At 45.2% G+C, this 18991-nt stretch overlaps 1 protein-coding gene across 1 annotated transcript in view; it reads right to left on the reverse strand.

Moving 5' to 3' along the window:
* Positions 1-18991, reverse strand: part of LOC144495328 (ras-specific guanine nucleotide-releasing factor 2-like) — a 206754-nt gene that overhangs the window by 37318 nt on the left and 150445 nt on the right. The window contains exon 16 of the mRNA XM_078215430.1: positions 12716-12830. Coding sequence (XP_078071556.1) covers positions 12716-12830 — 115 coding nt within the window. The remainder of the gene's footprint in view (positions 1-12715; positions 12831-18991) is intronic.

An 18991-nucleotide genomic window follows, 5' to 3' on the forward strand; every position in this document is an offset into this window, starting at 1 on the left:
CAGCGAGTGGTCAGGATCTGCCAGTGTGGTGGAGACAGGTTCAATTGAAGCATTCAAAAGGGAATTATTTAGTTATCTGAAAGGGAAGAATGTGCAGGCTTATGGGAAAAAGGCTGGGGATTGGCACTAAGTGAATTGCTCAAAGGGAGAGCCGGTACAGACACAATTGGGCCGAGTGGCCTCCTGTAAGAATTCTGTGATTCTATTACTGGGGTGCTCAGTGGTGGTGTCTGTAAACAGTGTAACTAATTGAAGGTGGTCTCTTAGTGCAACTGCACTCTTTCATTGGTCTTTTGCTTGTTCCCTTGATGTTGAAAATGAAGTGATTTTTATTTACTGTTTAATGGATAGGCTAGGTCTTTTATTTTGTGAAGAGGGATGGCAGTCAGACTCAGGTATGTTTATCTACGTTATGTACAAGGTGGGTGCCTGAGCAGGCACATCTCCTGAGAACTGCCAGCCTGTGATGAGAGTCTCCAGCACATAACTGCTGTGGAGGCACTGGCCTAGTGGCATTATCGCTGGACTGTTAATCCTGAAACTCAGCTAATGTTCTGGGATTCAAATTCTCCCTTGGCAGATGGTGGAATTTGAATTCTGTAAAAAATATCTGGAACTAAGAATCTTCTGATGACCATGAAACCATTGTCGATTGTGAGAAAAACCCATCTGGTTCACTAATGTCCTTTAGGAAAGGAAATCTGTCGTCCTTACCTGGTTTGGCCCACATGTGACTCCAGAACCACAGCAATGTGGTTGACTCTCAACTGCCCTCCAAGGGCAACTAGGGATGGGCAATAAATGCTGGCCAGCCAGCGATGCCCGTGTCCCACGAATTAATAAAACAAATGTCACAGGGACATCATAGTCTACATCACTCATCAGCATATTTATGCTCTTAAGCTATTACAATATATTTACATCCTTTATATTCACCAGATTTCTGGGTCTAAATCTCTCTGCTGTTATTTGTTGCTATAAATAAAAGCTGGGAACATTTTCAGATCTGCTCCCACTCCTCTACCCTAACTGCACTGGGCAACTGATGGAAATGTTACGCATTTTCGAAAACAGGGCTTCCACTGTAGAAGTTACAGAGGTAGAGTAGAGTGGACTGGAGCAAGAGCAACTCGATGGAAATCCCTGGTTAAAAATGGAACAGAACCTGAGAGAAACCTGGGTTATTAAATCAGTGATAAAAGTTGACAGTTAGGGCCCAATTTTAACTCTCAGGAAACAGATGGATTTTGAGCGTGTTACAAACACATCCGAAAGGTCCTTAATAATGAAACATCATACCTTCCTTCTGCTATTTTCCCCATCTTCTTTTAACATGCCTCCTTCTCAATTGTTTTTGTTGTTTTTTTAATTTAAATTGTTTCTCTCCTACTTCAGTTGTCTTTACAGTACAGCTCTCAATTTAGAGGCAAGTTTGACTTGTTTTGTCAAAGAACTGAATATTTGAGAAGTGAAGTGCAGAAGATAAGGTGGGCCACGAGACAACCTAGCAATTGGGGCACTTAAGACAGTGTTTATAGATTCATTGATCAGTTTTCTTTTACAAGAAGCACCTGAATTCCGACTTATTTTCCCATCCATATCACAACTATTTACACCCCATTTAAGGACGAGTAACATCAAAGAAATCCACCCAGCATAAATTAAACAAATTCTTTCCTAGTTTCTCTTGGGATCAATTTGATAAAGGTCACATCTCCAGAACTTGTGTCCCTAGCCAAGCTGTTTCAGCACAGCTACAGCACTGGCATCTTCCCGGCATTGTGAAAAAATTGCCAAGCTGTGTCCTGTACACAGAAAGTAGGATAAATCCAACCTGGCTAATTACCAGCCCATCAGCCTACTCTCGATCATCAAAGTGCTGGAAGGGGTCATCAACAGCACTATCAACCAGCATTTGCTTAGCAATAACCAGCTCACTGACACTCAGTTTGCGTTCCATCAGAGTCCCTCAGCTACTGACTTCATTACAACCTTGGTTCAAACATGGTCAAAAGAGCTGAACACAAGAGGTGAGGTGAGAGTGAATGCCCTTGACAGCAAGGCAGCATTTGATCGAGTGTGACATCAAGGAGCCCCAGCAAAACTGAAGTCAATGGGAATCAGGAAGAAAACCCTCCACTGGTTGGGCACATATCTGTCAGTTCCAGAGCATGCCTGCAGGAGTTCCTCCAGATAGTGTCCTGGGCCCAACCATCTTCAGCTGCTTCATCAACGACCTTCCTTCCATCATAAGTTCAGAGGTGCGGATGTTTGCTGAAGATTTCACAATGTTCAGCACCATTTATGGCATCTCAGTTACTGAAGCAGTCCATCTCCAAATGCAGCAAGATTTGGACAATATCCACGCTTGGGCTGACAAGTGGAAAGTGACATTCACATTGCACAAGTGCCAGGCAATGCCCATCTCCAACAAGAGAGAATCTAACCATTGCCCCTTGACAATTAATGACATTACCATTGCTGAATCCCCCACTATCAACATCCTGGGGATTACCATTGACCAGAAACTAAACTGGACTAGCCATATAAATGCCGTGGCTACAAGAACAAATCAAAGGCTAGGAGGCCTGTGGTGAATAACTCACCTGCTGACTCCCCAAATCCTGTCTACAATCTACGAGGCACAAGTGTGATACAACACTCTCCACTTGCCTGGATGAGTGCAGCTCCAACAATATTCAAGAAGCTTGACACCATCCAGGACAAAGCAGCCCACTTGATTGGCTACCTTTCCACTAATGAACAGTGGCAGCTGCGTGTACCAGCTGCAAGATACACTGCAGGAATTCACCAAGACCTCTCAGGCAGCACCTTCCAAAGAATACCTCGACCAAGAGGACCAGGGAAGCAGATGCTTGGGGACACCATCACCTGGAAGTTCCCTGATTTGGAATTATGTCACCATCCCTTCACTGTCGCTGGGTCAAAATTCTGAAACTCCCTCCCTGACAGTGCTGTGGGTGTACCTACACCTCAGGGACTGCAGTGGTTCAAAAAGGCAACTCACCACCACCTTCTCAAGGGCAATTAATGATGAGCAATAAATGTTGGCCTTGCCAGCAATGCCCACATCCCGTAAATTACTTGTTAAAAAATTCTTTACCGTAGCATTCCTGATTTATGCAAAAGTTTCTTGACATTTGGAGTAACAACCTATTTTCCAGAACAAGTTTAATTCCATTCCTTTTTTTTCATATCTGCCTCCTGCTTGCTTCAAGATAAACTTAACTCAAAAGTCGAACTTGAGACTAAGCATTTGGATTGAAAACAAAAAGTGCTGGAAATATTGAACAAGGCTGACAGCATCTGTGGAGAGAGAAACAAAATAAATGTTCCAAGTCAAATATGACTCTTCAGTTGCATTTGATTCAAAATGCTAACACTATTTCTCTCCTTATGTGTGCTGCCAGACCAGCTGAATATTTCCAGCATTTTCTGTTTTGATTTCAGATTTCCAGCATCCACAGTATTTTGCTTTTATTTTGTTTGAGCATTTGGATTGAGAGCGAGAATATTTTTCAAATGTCAACTTCAATTTGAAGTATAATTTGCAAAATACTGATTAATGAGTTACAGCGTTCTAAACTGCAATTATGGATATACAGCTAACTGTTAAATCCCTTCGGTATAACTCTGTGCATTTCGCAATGACGGGAACATGCGATCAGTGCAGTTATCACCGTAAAGTGGCTGATTTTAGGAATAAACTGCCATTTCTAGCAAATTTAAAAATGAAGATAATTGTAGTGCAGTTAGAAAGGATGGCCGATATTTTCCCATTTTTTTTTGTCTGGGTGCTGGGCGGACTTGAAACTGGGAGAGTTTCAGATCTGCTTTTTGGGCGTGTTTTTAGCCCCCCCTCCCCGCCTGCAAAGTTCTGAGTGAGCCTGTTTCTCGCTGTAGAAGCCTGTGGGTGGGGCTTAACGAGCCCAAAAGCCTGCAGAGGGAGGTAGTGCGCATGTGCAGGCCTCTGATGCTGCACATGCGCATTAGCAGTAGCAGGGATCTGACAGACTAAGAGAGAGCTGTCAGGGCCCTGCTAGTGCAGGCTGCCTGAAGCAGCTCCCCCCCCCCCCCCCCCAATCGTGGGGGGCCTGTGGCCATAGATGATGTTTGTCAGTATGGAAATATCGATTCATCATGAGAATCATGGTAAATATTTCCTTTGCCAGAAACAGGGGGCTGGATTTTATCCCCTCTGAGTGTTTTTGGACAGGGTTGAAGAGCAGTAAAATACAAAGGGTAGCAAACCCACTCCCTTCCTGCCCAGCCCTGATCCCATCCCCATAATATGGCCTGTGGGCAGGCGCTGAAATGGGCAGGCCATCCACCATTTAAAACAAAATTAACATGTTACAAAACCAACTGACGCATATTTCACACAACACATGCCATAAAATGGTTGGCATGAGCAGGTGGGGAGTTTGCATTATGAAGTTATGGACTAGGAGTAAGAGTGGGCCGTTGGGTCCCTCGGGACTGCTCCACCATTCAATAAGATCATGGCTGATCTGATTGTGGCCTCAACTCCATATTCTGCTGACCCCTGGTAACCTTTGACTCTTTAATTAAGAATCTATTGGCCTCTGCCTTAAACCTACTCCAGTGACCCTGTCTCCCTGCTCCCTGCAGAAGAAAGTTTCAGACGCCCATGACTCTGAGCGAAAAAAATCTCAACTCCGTTCTTGGGATCAATTCTTCGGCCCCGCGTGCCAAAACACAAATCACATCATGGCCAGAGGTTCACTTTTGACATTCTCCCTGTCCCTCCCCAACAATGTTACCTGGTTTACACCTAGCGAGGGCCTGAACCAGATTAGCATATTTAAATCCTCATTTAAACATGCATTACCAGGTTTTAGCCGGATTCGCCTGGCTCCTGGTATTCTCTGACCCATTGGCATGACACGAAACCAGCAGGAATCATTATTAGTCTTCACAAACGGTGTGGGTGGATTGTAATCTGGATTTGAATTCAGCAGGAATCCCCACCAGTTTTCCCACCAGAAACAACACTTAAGGGGCGATCTTTCCATTGGGGCCCACCAGCCGATGTGGGGGGGGGGGGGGGGGGCGGGGCGAGCTGGTAAGATCGCGAGAGAGCTGAGACTGGGGATGAGCCATTCAGTTGGTGGAGGACTTCTGCGTACTCTGCAACAGCGATCGGTGAGGTTGGTAGACTGTTGCCACACTGCAACCGCGATCAGTTGCGGGGGGAGCAGATGTGGTGGTTTCGGCCATAATCATTCGGGGGGGGGCGGAGCGCAATCATTCCATTCAGAGACAGCGCGATCCTTCCGGGCGGTGGGGGGGGGGTGGGCGGCTGCAATCCGTCCGGGCGGGTGGGAATTGGCGATTGGCTGCGGAGCCCTGTGGTAGCAGGATGGAGGAGGGGGTTCAGCCACAAAGGCCTGCTATAGCTCGCAGATGCAGTGATAGATTTCTGTGCTCTCACAGCACAGAAACCTGCACATGCACAATTGCGCCCTCTGCTACTATCAGCTGGCTTTCTTGTAATTTAGGCCCCACCCACCTTCCTGTTGGTGGATTTCAAGTTTTGTCTTGTTTTTTGGACTGTCAGGTAAGATTTGATTTTTATGTTGTCCAATGAACCGGCGCAAATTTCTTCCGTTTTCATGCTCGTTTGGCACTTAGAATTTCTTTGGTAAGATCGACCCTTACAAACTTTTTGGAACAATTGTGCCCCTTATTTTTAAACAGTCCGCTAGTTCTAGTCTCTCCCACAAAGAGAAACATTCTTTCAGCATCCATCCAGTCAAGTCTCAGAATCATCTCTCATTCTTCCAAACCCCAAGGATAAGCAAAACTTATCCTTCAGCAACGATTTATCCACAGGGGATAATTTTGAGCCCACACTCTCCATCTGCACGTGCTCAAAATCCAGAACCCGTCATTTGCGCCAGTGAGTTTCTGAGCTCTGATCTTAAGTTTTACATTTTTTTTATTTCATTCGTGTCACAAGTAGGCTTACATTAACACTGCAATGACTTTATTGTAAAAATCCCCTAGTCGCCACACTCCGGCACCTGTTCGGGTAACCTGAGGGAGAATTTAGCATGGCCAATGCACCTACCCAGCACCTCTTTCGGACTGTGGAAGGAAACCGGAGCAGCCAGAGGAAACCCGCACAGACATGGGAGAAAATGCCAACTCCACACAGACAGTGACCCAAGATGGGAATCGAACCCGGGTCCCTGGTGCTGTGAGGCATCAGCATTAATCACTGTGCCACCTTACTGGCCCCTCACTGGTGGAGTTGTGTGAAACACGCTGCAGGATAGCAGAAAGCTCATTTTAACAAATTAGCATGTCATTAGTGAGCACTCTCCCTGGGATTTCCCCCCTCACTGGATATTTGGCAAGTGCTGACGTGACATCACATTGGCGCCATTTGCAGCAGTTCTACATAAGCATGAACCTGGCACCTTCATTGGTGCCTTCATCTCCTCGGGGGATTTCGGAGGTGAGTGCTCAGGCAGCCAGCACTCCCCGCGATGTACGCTGTTCAGAGGGCACCGGAGAGGACTTGGGGGACACGGATAGAACATAGAACATAGAACATTACAGTGCAGTACAGGCCCTTCGGCCCTCGATGTTGCGCCGACCAGTGAAACAAATCTAAAGCCCCTCTAATCTACACTATTCCAATATCATCCATATGTTTATCCAATGACCATTTAAATGTCCTTAAGATAAGTTAAGATAAGATAAGTTTAAATGCCCTTATAGATAAGTTCAATTCAGGGCCAGGGCTGGGGATCTCAGAATCACCATTTCCGGGAGAGGGTTCAGGAGGGAGTCACTTGCAGGCTGTACCTTCCTTTCATGTTGGGGCGCCACTTGCTCTAAAGGGGTTGTGAGGGCTGGTATGCAGGCAGCTCTTCCGATGTTCTCCTTCCTGGATTCCTGTTCATTTCACAGCTGAGGGAATGCCCTTCCACAGTGGAGGCTAGCAAGAGGGTGGGAGGAACATTGCACTGAAGGATAAGGTGCTATGTGAACGCGGTGGTTCCCCCAAGCTTTGTGGCACGAACTGACAGGATGGAGGCTTTGTGGGTGAAAAAAGTGAAATCTATCGCCAAGCATTCAAAACAAAATGGTGACCTTTCTACATGAGTGCCTAACTTAACCCGTCCCCACTAAGTACCTATGGTCCCTTAATCTTCCTGATCTTCCCACTACGTCTAGGTGTATCCCCAGGATCCACAGCTGAGTTTGAGGTGAATACGTGTCCTGTGAGTTTACATGGTTAGCAAAGAATGAGACTTGGAGGCAATTTTAACTCAACCTGTCTGAGGGAGGTTAAAAACACTGAGATTACTTACCTGTGCGAAAGCCACCAGGAACTCCCCATTCCAAATTTTAACCCATTCTATTGAGCATGTAAGGATACCTGCCCTAACTCAGCGTGGTTCTTCTTCACATTACGCATGGCAGTTCAGGAACAGGTACACTGCTTTTACTTCCTTTTTGCTGCAGGTTTTGTGGGTGGTGTATGCGATGTTGCACTTGACCTTAATCCATGCCAACTTTGTTATCCTGATTCCCGCTGGGAGCAGTTTCTTTAAGTGACAAACAGAACAACCACCCTCACACCCACATTATACAGCAGCAGTTCCAAGTCATGAGCTCTGGAAAAGGGAATCTGAGTGCTGCATTGTTCTGGCACTAAGCTGCGCACTTTGCTTCCTGCCTCCACATTTATTATGCCATCTGCTGGATTTTGCCAGCCAATTTTTCTTGCCCCACGCAACCTTTAGAAACATTCAAGAATTAAGCTTCAAAAAGGTTAACAAAAGTTTTGCTCTCAGATTTGCATGTCACCACTGTCAAGATATTTCTTTGCAAAATTTACCTAAAAGCTTAAATAATGACAGACAGCAAGGTACAGCCATCTTGGATGGGTACATGAAGAGGGAGGGAATAGAGGGATATGGACCGAGTAAGGGCAGAAGGTTTTTTTTTGGTTTAGTTAGGGCATCATGATCGGTGCAGGCTTGGAGGGCCGAAGAACCTGTTCCTGTGCTGTACTTTTCTTTGTTCTTTGTTTTCTTTCTTCTTGTTCAGCTGGAGATGGTCAGAAGACCAGGATTGGGAGGAGTTGTCAGTATTTGTAAACTATCACAAAAGCAGGTGTTGTTGGCCTTTTGGCTAAGATGAAGCGTTAGATCAAGCCCAAGGATGGGGCGCAATGTCTCATCCTGTCAGCCTGGGTCTTGTTTGTCCCTTATGTGGGAGCATGAATTGGATTCAATTTGAATTGGGTTTTTCGGTTGGAATAAAAGTACCGAAAGGTACCGAAAAAACAGTTATAACCATACTGGACAAATGGTGACAAACAACATACAGAATCTGGATAGCCCATGAAAGATTATTAAATCAAATGTAGCTGGATGAGATTTTCCGGCCTTTCCTGCTGGCTGGATCTTCTGGTCCCACTGATGGTGACACCCCCCACTCCCCCCCCCACCCCGCCTCCTGCTGTGGGTTCCCCAGCAGCAGAGGGTGCAAACAACGGGAAACCCTGTTGCCAGTAGCGGGACCGCACAAAAAGAGGCCCTTTGGCCCATCTTGTCAGTGCCAGCCATCAAGCATCTTTCCAGTTCTTTAACATATCCAGGCTTTTCCAGCATGCCTTGTAAGGGAAGGAAGCACTGCCTACATCTTCAGGCACAAATGACTGATGTAAGAAGTCCCCTCACTTCTTCACAGTGCTTACATCCACCTGAGTTATGCATGTTAGATGCCATTCTCACTGACTCAGCAACTTGGACTGGGTCGTTGCTGGAGGGCACCGGTGGCCAGAACAGTGGTTTAACTGCCAGGATCTGCAGCACATCTATATTTCGCCTTCAATATTGGGATCATACCTTTTCTGTATCAGGAAGTGGTTAGTCGCAAGCAACATCTGGCGTGAAACTACAAATGTTGGAAATACACAACAGATCAATCTTCATCTGAGGTAAAATACAAAAGCAGAAGGCTGCGGATACTCGACGTCTGAAATGGAAACTGAAAATGCTGGAAATGCTCATCAGGTCCGGCAGCATCTGCGGAAAGAGACGCAGGGGCGGGATTTTCCAACCGTGCACACCCCAAGACCGGAAATTCCTGCCCGAAGTCAACGGATCTTTAAGTCTGCTGAATCTTCTGTCCCACCCGCTACGATTCCCATGGCGGGCGGCAAAATTCTGCTCAGAAGTTAATGAACAGGATTTTCCATTTGGGGTTGGAACGTTGACATGCGAGTCCCAGCTCACACTATGATGGCACAGAGTTTTGCTGATTTGGCCAAATTAAGGAAGGCATGCCAGCTTTCAAATCTGGAGGCCCAAATAGGAAGCCCTCCAAAGCTTAGGGAGCTGCATTCTGCTGTTGCAGTTAAGAGAGAGAGAGAGAAGATGCTTCCACCTCGAGGTGCCCTCTCTGTGCTGTTAAAATATTTGGAATAACAAATGGCCACAGCTGCTGGACAACCATCGTGGAGAGGAAACCACGATGGCTGCACAGGAAGGCCTGCGGCTGTAGCTGTAGCCAAGTAGGAGGGAGGCTGCGCTCAAAGTTATCCTCAACTGGAGACACAGCTCAACATTTCCAATCTGCGGTCTTTCACAGATCTGCAACGCCATCTCAGCCCCTCTCTCCACAGATGCTGCCAGACCTCCTGAATATTTCCAGCACTTTCTGTTTGTACTATATCTGAAATCGAATAGATGGTTAACATTTTGAGAGGGACTCTTCTTTAGAATTGGTAATATCTTTGCAGTGTCTGTGCGTATCTTTGCAGGACTAGAACAAAGTGGAGAGAAAGAACAATAGGCATGAGTCAGGAGCACAGATATGCTAACTACTTTGGCAAAGAGGCAACAATACATAAAAATACATTTCTGAAATTTAATGAGTTTTTGGTTGATCGGCAAGATGTTATGATGGAAACAAGTTTTTTGCAAAAGCTACTGAGAAAAACACATAAGTAGAAGCAGACTTTCTTCTAATCAGGCCAGAAAACTCGGGTTCTGTTTGGCAAAACTTAGAGGCCCTTGGATTTGAAATAGAGGAACTACTAAAGTTGACCAGGCTTAAACCATGCAGCTTAACAGATAACAGCTCTTGACTCTCTTCCTATCTAAGACCATCCCTAACCCTAACAGCAGGGTTGTTCACAGTCCAAAGATGTGCGGGTTAGATGGATTGGCCATGCTAAATTGACTCTCGTGTCGGGGGATTAGCAGGGTAAATGTGTGGGATTACGGGAATAGGGCCTGGGTGGGATTGCAGTTGGTACAGACTCGATGGGCCAAATGGCCTCCTTCTGTACTGTAGGGATTATATAATTCTATGATTCTAGGTAACAGCCTATGAGGCACATGTAAGGTCTGGCAACCTAGCCCAAAGAAGTTTATAATCTCAGTTGTATTTGCATTTATACTTGTTATTATTTCATTTATTATATTTAAGGTTTGTGGGCCTAGTGCTTTGCAAAGTAGTGTTCTTAAAGCTATTGCCCCATTGATGCACAGATCTTAAATTGGAACATGTCAGCCCAGATCTTCCGAGCAGCGGTAATGATCCTTGGATTGCCACAAGGCTCAAAGGCTTCCCCGAGTACATTTCTTCTGGGACCTTCTGAGCCTAACTTCCACAGAGCAGAGTCAGGGGGTAACATGGCAAACCCCCCTTTTACAGCACTAGCTGCTGAATGGTAAGTTTAAAGGTCCAATCTGAATATTAGTGAATGGATGAGTAAATGGGTAAGTGGGGAAAGTGAGTAGGATGGGTAGGGTAGGTGCATAAGTGGGTAGGTGTGTAAGTGGGTAGGTGGGTAAGTGGGGAGGTGGGTAAGTGGGGAGGTGGGTAAGTGGGTAGGTGGGTAAGTGGGTAGGTGGGTAAGTGAGTAGGTGAGTAGGTGGGAAAGTGGGTAAGTGGGTAGGTGGGTAAGTGGGTAGGTGGGTAGGTGGGTAAGTGGGTAGGTGGGGAGGTGGGTAAGTGGGTAGGTGGGTAAGTGGGTAGGTGGGTAAGTGGGTAAGTGGGGAGGTGGGTAAGTGGGGAGGTGGGTAGGTGGGCAAGTGGGTAGGTGGGCAAGTGAGTAGGTGAGTAGGTGGGAAAGTGGGTAAGTGGGGAGGTGGTTAAGCGGGTGAAGAGATAGATGAGTGAATTGGTATATGGGTTGAGAGTAGATGTGTCAGGTTTTCAAAAGGGTAGTCGGTCAGTCAGGGGATAGCAAATGGGTTGAGGGTGTAGTTGGGTTGGATTGGGGGTGTAGTCGGGGTGTCGGGGGGGGCGAGTCAGTTCAGGGAGTGGCCCGTCTAATCTGAGGGGGCGAGTGGGGGGAGGGGCCTGGTTAGCTGGGTTCGGGGGTTGTCAGAGGGTCATGGGGCCAGTTGTGGGGGGTACATGGGAGATGACTGGAGGGTCAGTTGTGAAGTTATGCAGATGATAGACTAGGTTTCAATCTATCTTGACATTTTTCAGGTAACTATTCAGATAAGAACCGTGGAACTCTCTGAAGTCCCCGATTGTAGCTCAGAGTCAAAGAGGGTCCTGGGGGGGAGGGCTCCCCCTCCCCCCTCCCCCCATAGGGCTGCGCATCATGGCTTCCACAAGGTCCTGCCGCACATCTCTGAAAATTCAGAGACAGAAAGGTTTGGCCCCTTCGTCTGGTACTATAGCAACCCAAAATAATGCAAATGAAGGGAAGGGATTGAATCATTGTCGGTGGAATGTGAATTGGCATGATACACACTTACATTCACAGCCCATAAAGACAAAAAGCAGAGTCACTTTCTCCCTGAGGTCCAGCAATCAGTCGCGCCAGCTAGCCAGTCACCAACCGTATTTCACATGGTGTGAATATCAGATTATTAAGTTTGCCGCAGAGGATAAACAGTCCCAATCTCTTATCACCAAGTGTGTCATCTTGGAGTCAAGTCCACCCCCAAAGCAAACCTTTCCTATTTCTCTGTCGAAGGAGAGTTGTTGTTGTTCTTTAAGCAACTGGCAAGTGCTGGTCTGAATCCAGAAACTCATCTTGGACAATTATGTGAGCAGCACAACTCACCATCAATGTGTAAGGGATTTTATATACTATAAGAGATCATCTGAGTTAGACATGAGAACAAGCATTAGTAAAACAAAAGGGAGTTAAACATGCCTCACGAATGAAAGGGGAGAAAGAAAGAACGTGGATAGAAGAATCCCAGAAGAAAATCAGCGAGATTTTGAAGTCAATGGACAGACCAGAAGGTGTTAGTTGATCCAGGAGGAAGTTGAGATACTTTTCTTCAAGGTTGTATTGAGGTTAGTTGGTAGAATACCAAAGATGGAAAGGTTACGAATGATAAGGGAAAAGGTTGAGGAGATGTCTTGGTAACTGGGGCTGAAATTTGCTGAGGCCATCGAATCTTCTCTGCTCCCCTCAGTACAGACAGAGCCACAGCATGAACAGAGGAGGCAGTGTGGGAGACTGAGGGGGAGGGGGGAATACATGTAAACCAGGCCCAGGCATCAGCAAGTGAAGACACAAACAGATAAATGTGGCTCTGCTCCTCCAGCAATTTCTATCGATATTTTCAACCCATTGGCATACTGAAGCATATAAAACGAATAGGAGAGGGTAGCTTTACCTCCCATAGAAACTCGTCTAAACTTTTCCTGCACTCCAGAGGTTTCGGCTGGTGGACTCCCATGTCCTGCTGCCGCTGTGGCAATAGCGAATGCTGAAGTAGGAGACACAGAGCATCGTGTATTGTCCATCTCCCTGCAGCCAGGTCCCATCACACCCGATTGAACTGCATTATTTAAATCACACAAAGGACATTCTTAATTCTACCAGTTTGTAGGTACAAGTTAATGCAAATTGTAGGACACTGAATAGTACAGTATTCTAATACTTTGTCTTTGACCCTCATGACATTGGTTAAGCCATTGCTGGGATTTTAATTCATTTGGCAAAAATATAATGTTGTAAAATGTTTCTAAATGCAACTTAGAAAGTGAAGTGTGCAGAATATCAAGAGGTTTGGACAACACATGCTTAATATTGCTTTGTTCTAAGACATTGATGTATATATATCTATCTGACTTCTGTATACATTGCAGAAACCAACTTTAGAGATCATTTTAATGTTGACTGCAGAATTGTTATACACACCATACTGTAGCTTTGTGGGTGCAATATATAATTTACAAGCTCTGAATTTCCTCTTCCCTCAATAACAATTACACTATTGTTGCACTGTTCAGTAGAGGGAGTTACACGTAAGTTTCCTGGGGAAGTTCATTTAATTATTTTTGGTGAGACTCTGAGTGCAGAAACTGTGGGGGGCATTTGGGATTTGGACAATTTTGGAAATGAAAATTGGGAGAAATGCATACTGAGCAGCCAATCGAGATCACCCAAATTCAAAATGAGCTCCCGTGTAACATGTTGGCATTATCCCCTCACTCGCCAGGAAACTTCAGTGCAACAATAGCCTAACTCTTAAGAAGCACTGCACTGAAGTTAAGGAGCAGCAGAACCCTGTTCAAAAGCAAGGCGTGCAACAAAGAAAAGGTTTTGCTGGCTATTCTCACTACATCACTTGATGGTGGCAGACAACATCACCAGCAGTCCTGATTGCACAATTGTGCCCACTTAGGTGTCCATCTCATGTACAAGAAATGCAACCGGCCTCTCTGAAGAAGATTTCCAAGTCTCCCTTCAAGACCTAGAAGACAGGAGCCTCACTCTCCTGGGTCTTCCTTTCACCAATCTGGACACCAATGTTAGTCATGGTGCCAGCAAGAGCTGGCATTGGCACAGCATCTCACCTGGTTTGATCAACAATGCAGAAAACAGCAAAAACAGTTCATAAGGGTAGCATGTCACCACAATCACTCCTTCCTCCCTCCTATCCTGGGCGTCACCACATTTTTCATGCACTTAAAGATATATTCAAACTGCCAACCCTTCACACTGATACCTGTGTAAGTATGCCTACAATTCTCTCAACACATACCAGTTCCTTGCATAATCCCAAAACACCTTCCTCCATTCTAACCTTCTCACACGCCCACATCTGTCATTTTACCTCTTCCAGTACCATCCTTAACCCAATCCACATCATTCTACACACACAACTTTCCAGCCCATTTACTTGCAATAAAATAAGTGTTTGCTTTGAGATATACTTAGCACTCCTTTCTTATTACTGAGTCGCACAGTAAATCAGGAATGACAGTAAATTGACCGATAGGCCAATCGGTAGATTTGGACTTCATTGCAGAGGTAAGGATTCCCTTCTGGGCCAAACAAATGTGCTTTGGCATCATTTGGTAGCTTATGTAAAAGAAGGTAGGGCTGAGGTGCTGCCGCTGCAGTCAAATAGTTGCTCAAGATGTCCTGCAGAAAATGCCTTCTCATGCAGCAGTAACTGATGACAGAGTCTGGTTTGCATCATGGACAAGTATTAGCTGCTGATCAGTTGGCATCTTGTCGTCATGGCTGCCTGTATCCTGGGAAATCCAGTTAAGCTGCTTTGCTGCCTGTCAGGTGTTGATGACATGGACAAATCTGGCAGCTCTGGGAAAGGGTATCTAACACTTGTTGGATACATGCCTTGACAGTTCCCCTGTTAGTGTTGTACAGATGCATTGAAACAGTGCAGAAGAATACAGAGCAGTAAATGTTGAGGATTGATGTCACTGTAATTGCCATAGAGAAAGCAGTGGTGAGAGTGCAGGGATTCTGCAAACCTTCATCATGATGTCGGGCAAGATGCCCTAAGGCACTCTTGGAGAGGATGCACAGCTGCCCAGAGAGGTCCTCGGAGGCCAGGTGTGGCCTGTGCCAGTGCTGGGGAGGGTCATACCTGGTAGTCTCCTGTTCTCAGCTATGCTGCCTGCTTCTCCTGGCCTGGACACTTGCTATTCCAATTCCTCTGCCAGCTAGTATAATGGCAAAGGAAGTTTGTCCATGAGGAAAGCTTTTCCTTGTCTGAGTTTCATCTGAATGAGAAGAGTAGCCACTAAAAGCTGTGTGTCAACAGAACAATCACAACACTTTGTATTTACCTTAGCAGTAAAGTGCTCCTAACAGGACTAATACTGTGCCATGGGAGGCAGTCAATAAATGCAACATGACATAGCTAAGGAAGTTCTTAATTATGACCCATTGCCAATCAGTTAATAGTCAAATGACAAAAGAGAGGTAAGTGTAGTGATTTTGAGTGAGCTTGATAGAAAGTGGTTCAAGGTAATAGATGGATGTCAAAGTGGGGACTCATAACCACCAAACTATTGAGGTAATAACCAAACACAGAAAATGTTCAGTGGAAGTACTCGAGATCAGTGTGGAGTTGAACCTTACATATTGTACAGCTAGATGATGAAGAACTATTCAAGCCAGCCAACAGAGAATGAAGAGGCGAGAAGAGGGGAGAGGTAAGAGGTTATCAGGCAATTGAACAAGCAAGGAGGAGGAGCTGGGAGCTGTGGAAAACACTTAGGATCAAGATAAACTGAGTTAATACATCACATACAAGTAATTGGATGGAAGTGTCTGACCTTAGAAACTGTTTACAATATTGAAAGAAGTAGCATGAACGCATTGCAAATCTATTCTATGTGTAAAATCAAATGCAATCCCTCGTTAATCAGACATGTATCATACAAATAATCTGATTAAGTTAGCAAGCTAGAGACACATATTAAAAATAGACATAAAAGCAGCCTCTTGCAATTCAAAAGTGACATTCTGTAAATGCAATGCTTTTTGAACAGGGTTTATGCATAAGTTGTCTCCATTTTACAGTGCAGTCTAATTTTGATGAAACTTGAGCTATGGCTCAAAAAATGTCACCAGGGTCTCCCAGAAATGAATGCAGTTTTCTATACACTATCCAGTACACCTATGATATAACTTATCATCGTCCGAATCCAATCGCAACAGCTACAATAAAAACACCATGTGGCATTTTCCTGGGACATGACCTAACAATGAGGATGATCCCAAATGGTGTCATTGGTAGCCAGGAAATCCATACTATTTCTTTACAATGCATTCGAGAACAGAGTAATAAATAAATGCAAGCAGAGCATAATCTGCACCCTCAGTGAATTGTACGGCTGTAATCACATTGCTGGGTTCAAATGATATCCTAAACCATGAGAACAGTTTATGTTTGTCATCAGAACCCTACAACTAGATCACTGCTTGCTTTATAATACATCTCAGGGAGTGAATTTCCATCATAATTCTTCGTTCTGCTATTGGGGGTCTTTGTTTCTGTTGATGGTTAAAAATGTATGTCCTGAAGGAATGTTGATTTTATGGAAATTCCCCTGGGACGTGCTGCTGTTACATTTCTGCAGCAGGGCCGACGGAATTCAGGGTTACGTTTACAAATTGGGAATATTCACTCCCCTGCACAGATTATAAGGCGCCAATCCAATCAAGAGAATGAAACAATGGGAATGAATTTCACTGGGTCTTCTGTTCCATTGGTTTTAAAGAGGGTTTGGCTGAACAGTCCCTGTAGTTACTGTAGCCAACCAGGAGAAGCCCTGGGGAAATTCCCCATAATTCCAGAAACTAGGAATCTAAAGCTCTGTTAGTCTACAAACGCACCTGACTCCCATCACTGGGCTCCATTAGCTCCCTCCTACATTTAACTCAACTACTTTGAGTGCCTTATCTAAAGGTTGTAGACACAGCTTACCATCAAGTCTGAGCAGCTGTTGGCTGAGGGGAGCGTTTCTAATATAATATTTCTGTCGTAGCCCTGAGTATGTCAAGCGTGAAGCATTAATTCTTTTTTTAGACAAAATTCTCTTTTTAAATGAACAATGTGAACATTTTTTTTCAAGAACTGTAGATTTTTTTACTGATAAGTATTTGTGTTTATGTAAAAAAAAAGGTTCCGCTGCATGGCTTTACAACCCTGCTGTGATTTAAGGACAAAGAATTATTCAATCGTATTAGGTCGAGGAGCATTGCAAGGTCTGTTAAAACAATATTTGATGTTCATTACGCACCTTACTGTAAAGCAAAACATTTGGCTTTGATGCTTAATTCCAGTTCCTGCGTAACAACATTCGAACATGGGAAATAGGAGAGTAGGAGCAGGAGAGGGCCATTTGGCCCCCCGAGCCACCATTCAATAATGTGGCCATGCCGGCATTGGACTGGGGTGGGCACAGTAAGAAGTCTCACAACACCAGTCAACAGGTTTATTTGGAATCATGAGCTTTCGGAGCGCTGCTTCACTCATCTGATGAAGGAGCAGTGCTCCAAAAGCTTGTGAGACTTCTTATTGTGCCCACCATTCAATAAATTAATGGTTGATCTGAATGTGGTCTTATTTCCTGCTTCTCTCTCCCCCCCCCCCCCCCCCCCCCCGCATAACCCTAGCTCAGCCTTGAATACATTCAATGACCCAGCCTCCACTTCTCTCTGTGGAAAAGAATTCCATAGACTTAATGACCCTCAGAGAAACAAATTCACCTTATCTCAGTCTTAAATGGGGGGCCTCTTACTTTTTGACACTACCCTCTAGTCCGAGATTATCCCAAAAAGGGGAACATTGTCCCAGCATATACCCTATCACCACCGCCTTCTCAAGAGCAATTAGGGATGGGGGCAACAACAACTCTGTTGAAAAAAATCAAACCCCTCAGAATCTTGTTTGTTTCTTTTCAATAAGATCATCTCTCATTCTTCTGAACTTCAATGAGTATAGACCCAACCTGCTCAACCTTTCCTCTTAAGACAACCCCTTCATTCCAGGAATCAACCGAGTGAACCATCTATGGGCTGCTCCAAATCCAAGTCTCTCCCTCAAGTACGGAGACCAAAGATGCAGACAGAAGTGTGGTCTCACCAATGCCCTATAAAGTTGTAGGAAGACGTTGCTACCTTTATATTTCAACCTCTTTGAGGCAAAAGTCAAGACAGTGGCGCAGTGGTTAGCACTGCTGCCTCACAGAGTCAGGGACTCAGGTTCAATTCCAGCCTCGGGTGACTGCCTGTGTGGTGTTTGCACATTCTCCCAGTGTCTGCATAGGTTTCCTCGGGGGGCTCCGGTTTCCTCCCACAGTCCAAGGATGTGGGGTTACGTGAATTGGCCATGCTAAATTGCCCCTTAGTGTCAGGGAGATTAGCAGGGTGAAAATGTGGGGTTATGGGGATAGGGCCTGGGTGGGATTGTTGTTGGTGCAGGCTAGCTGGGCCGAATGGCCTCCTTCTGCACTGTCGAGATTCTATGATTCTACGAAATCTGATGCCAGAACATGTAAGATGAATTAGGACAGTTGGCCAAAAGCTTAATCAAAGAGGCAATCTTTAAGGAGCATCATAAGGAAGGAGAAAGAGGTAGAGGGAGAGAAAGATTCGAAGTGGAAGTTCCAGAATTCAAAGCCTAGGTAGCTGAGCACACGGCTGCCAATGGAACAATGAAATCACAGTGCACGGAGAGCAGGATCAGAGAAGGACAAAGATATCAGGAGAGTTGAAAAGGCCAGCAGTGATTACAGAGCAAGGGAGAGCCAAGGCCATGATGGGATTTGAAAACATGGATGAGAATTTTAAAATTAAGCCATTGCCAGGCTGGGAGTCAATGTAGGTCAGCAAGCACAGGAATGAGTGAATAGAGCTTGGTCCAAGTCAAATTACAGGCACCGGGGTTTTGGATGATCTTAAATTTATATAGGATGGAAGGTGGGAGACCAACCAGGAAGGCATCATAATATTCAAGTCTAGAGGTATCTAGGCAGAATGTGGAGTTACGGTCAGTCATGATCTTATTGAATGGAAGAGCAGGATGAAGGGGTCAAAATGCCAATGATTGCTCCTAATTCGTACTTTCGTATAGACAACAAAGACATAAAAGAGGGTTTCAGTAGCATATGAGCTGGTGGGATATGTAGGGGGAGGGGGGGCTGTACAGACGATGTCAGAGAGGTTCAAAACTGC

This window comes from Mustelus asterias, chromosome 6, assembly GCF_964213995.1.
Source record: "Mustelus asterias chromosome 6, sMusAst1.hap1.1, whole genome shotgun sequence".
NCBI lineage: Eukaryota > Metazoa > Chordata > Chondrichthyes > Carcharhiniformes > Triakidae > Mustelus > Mustelus asterias.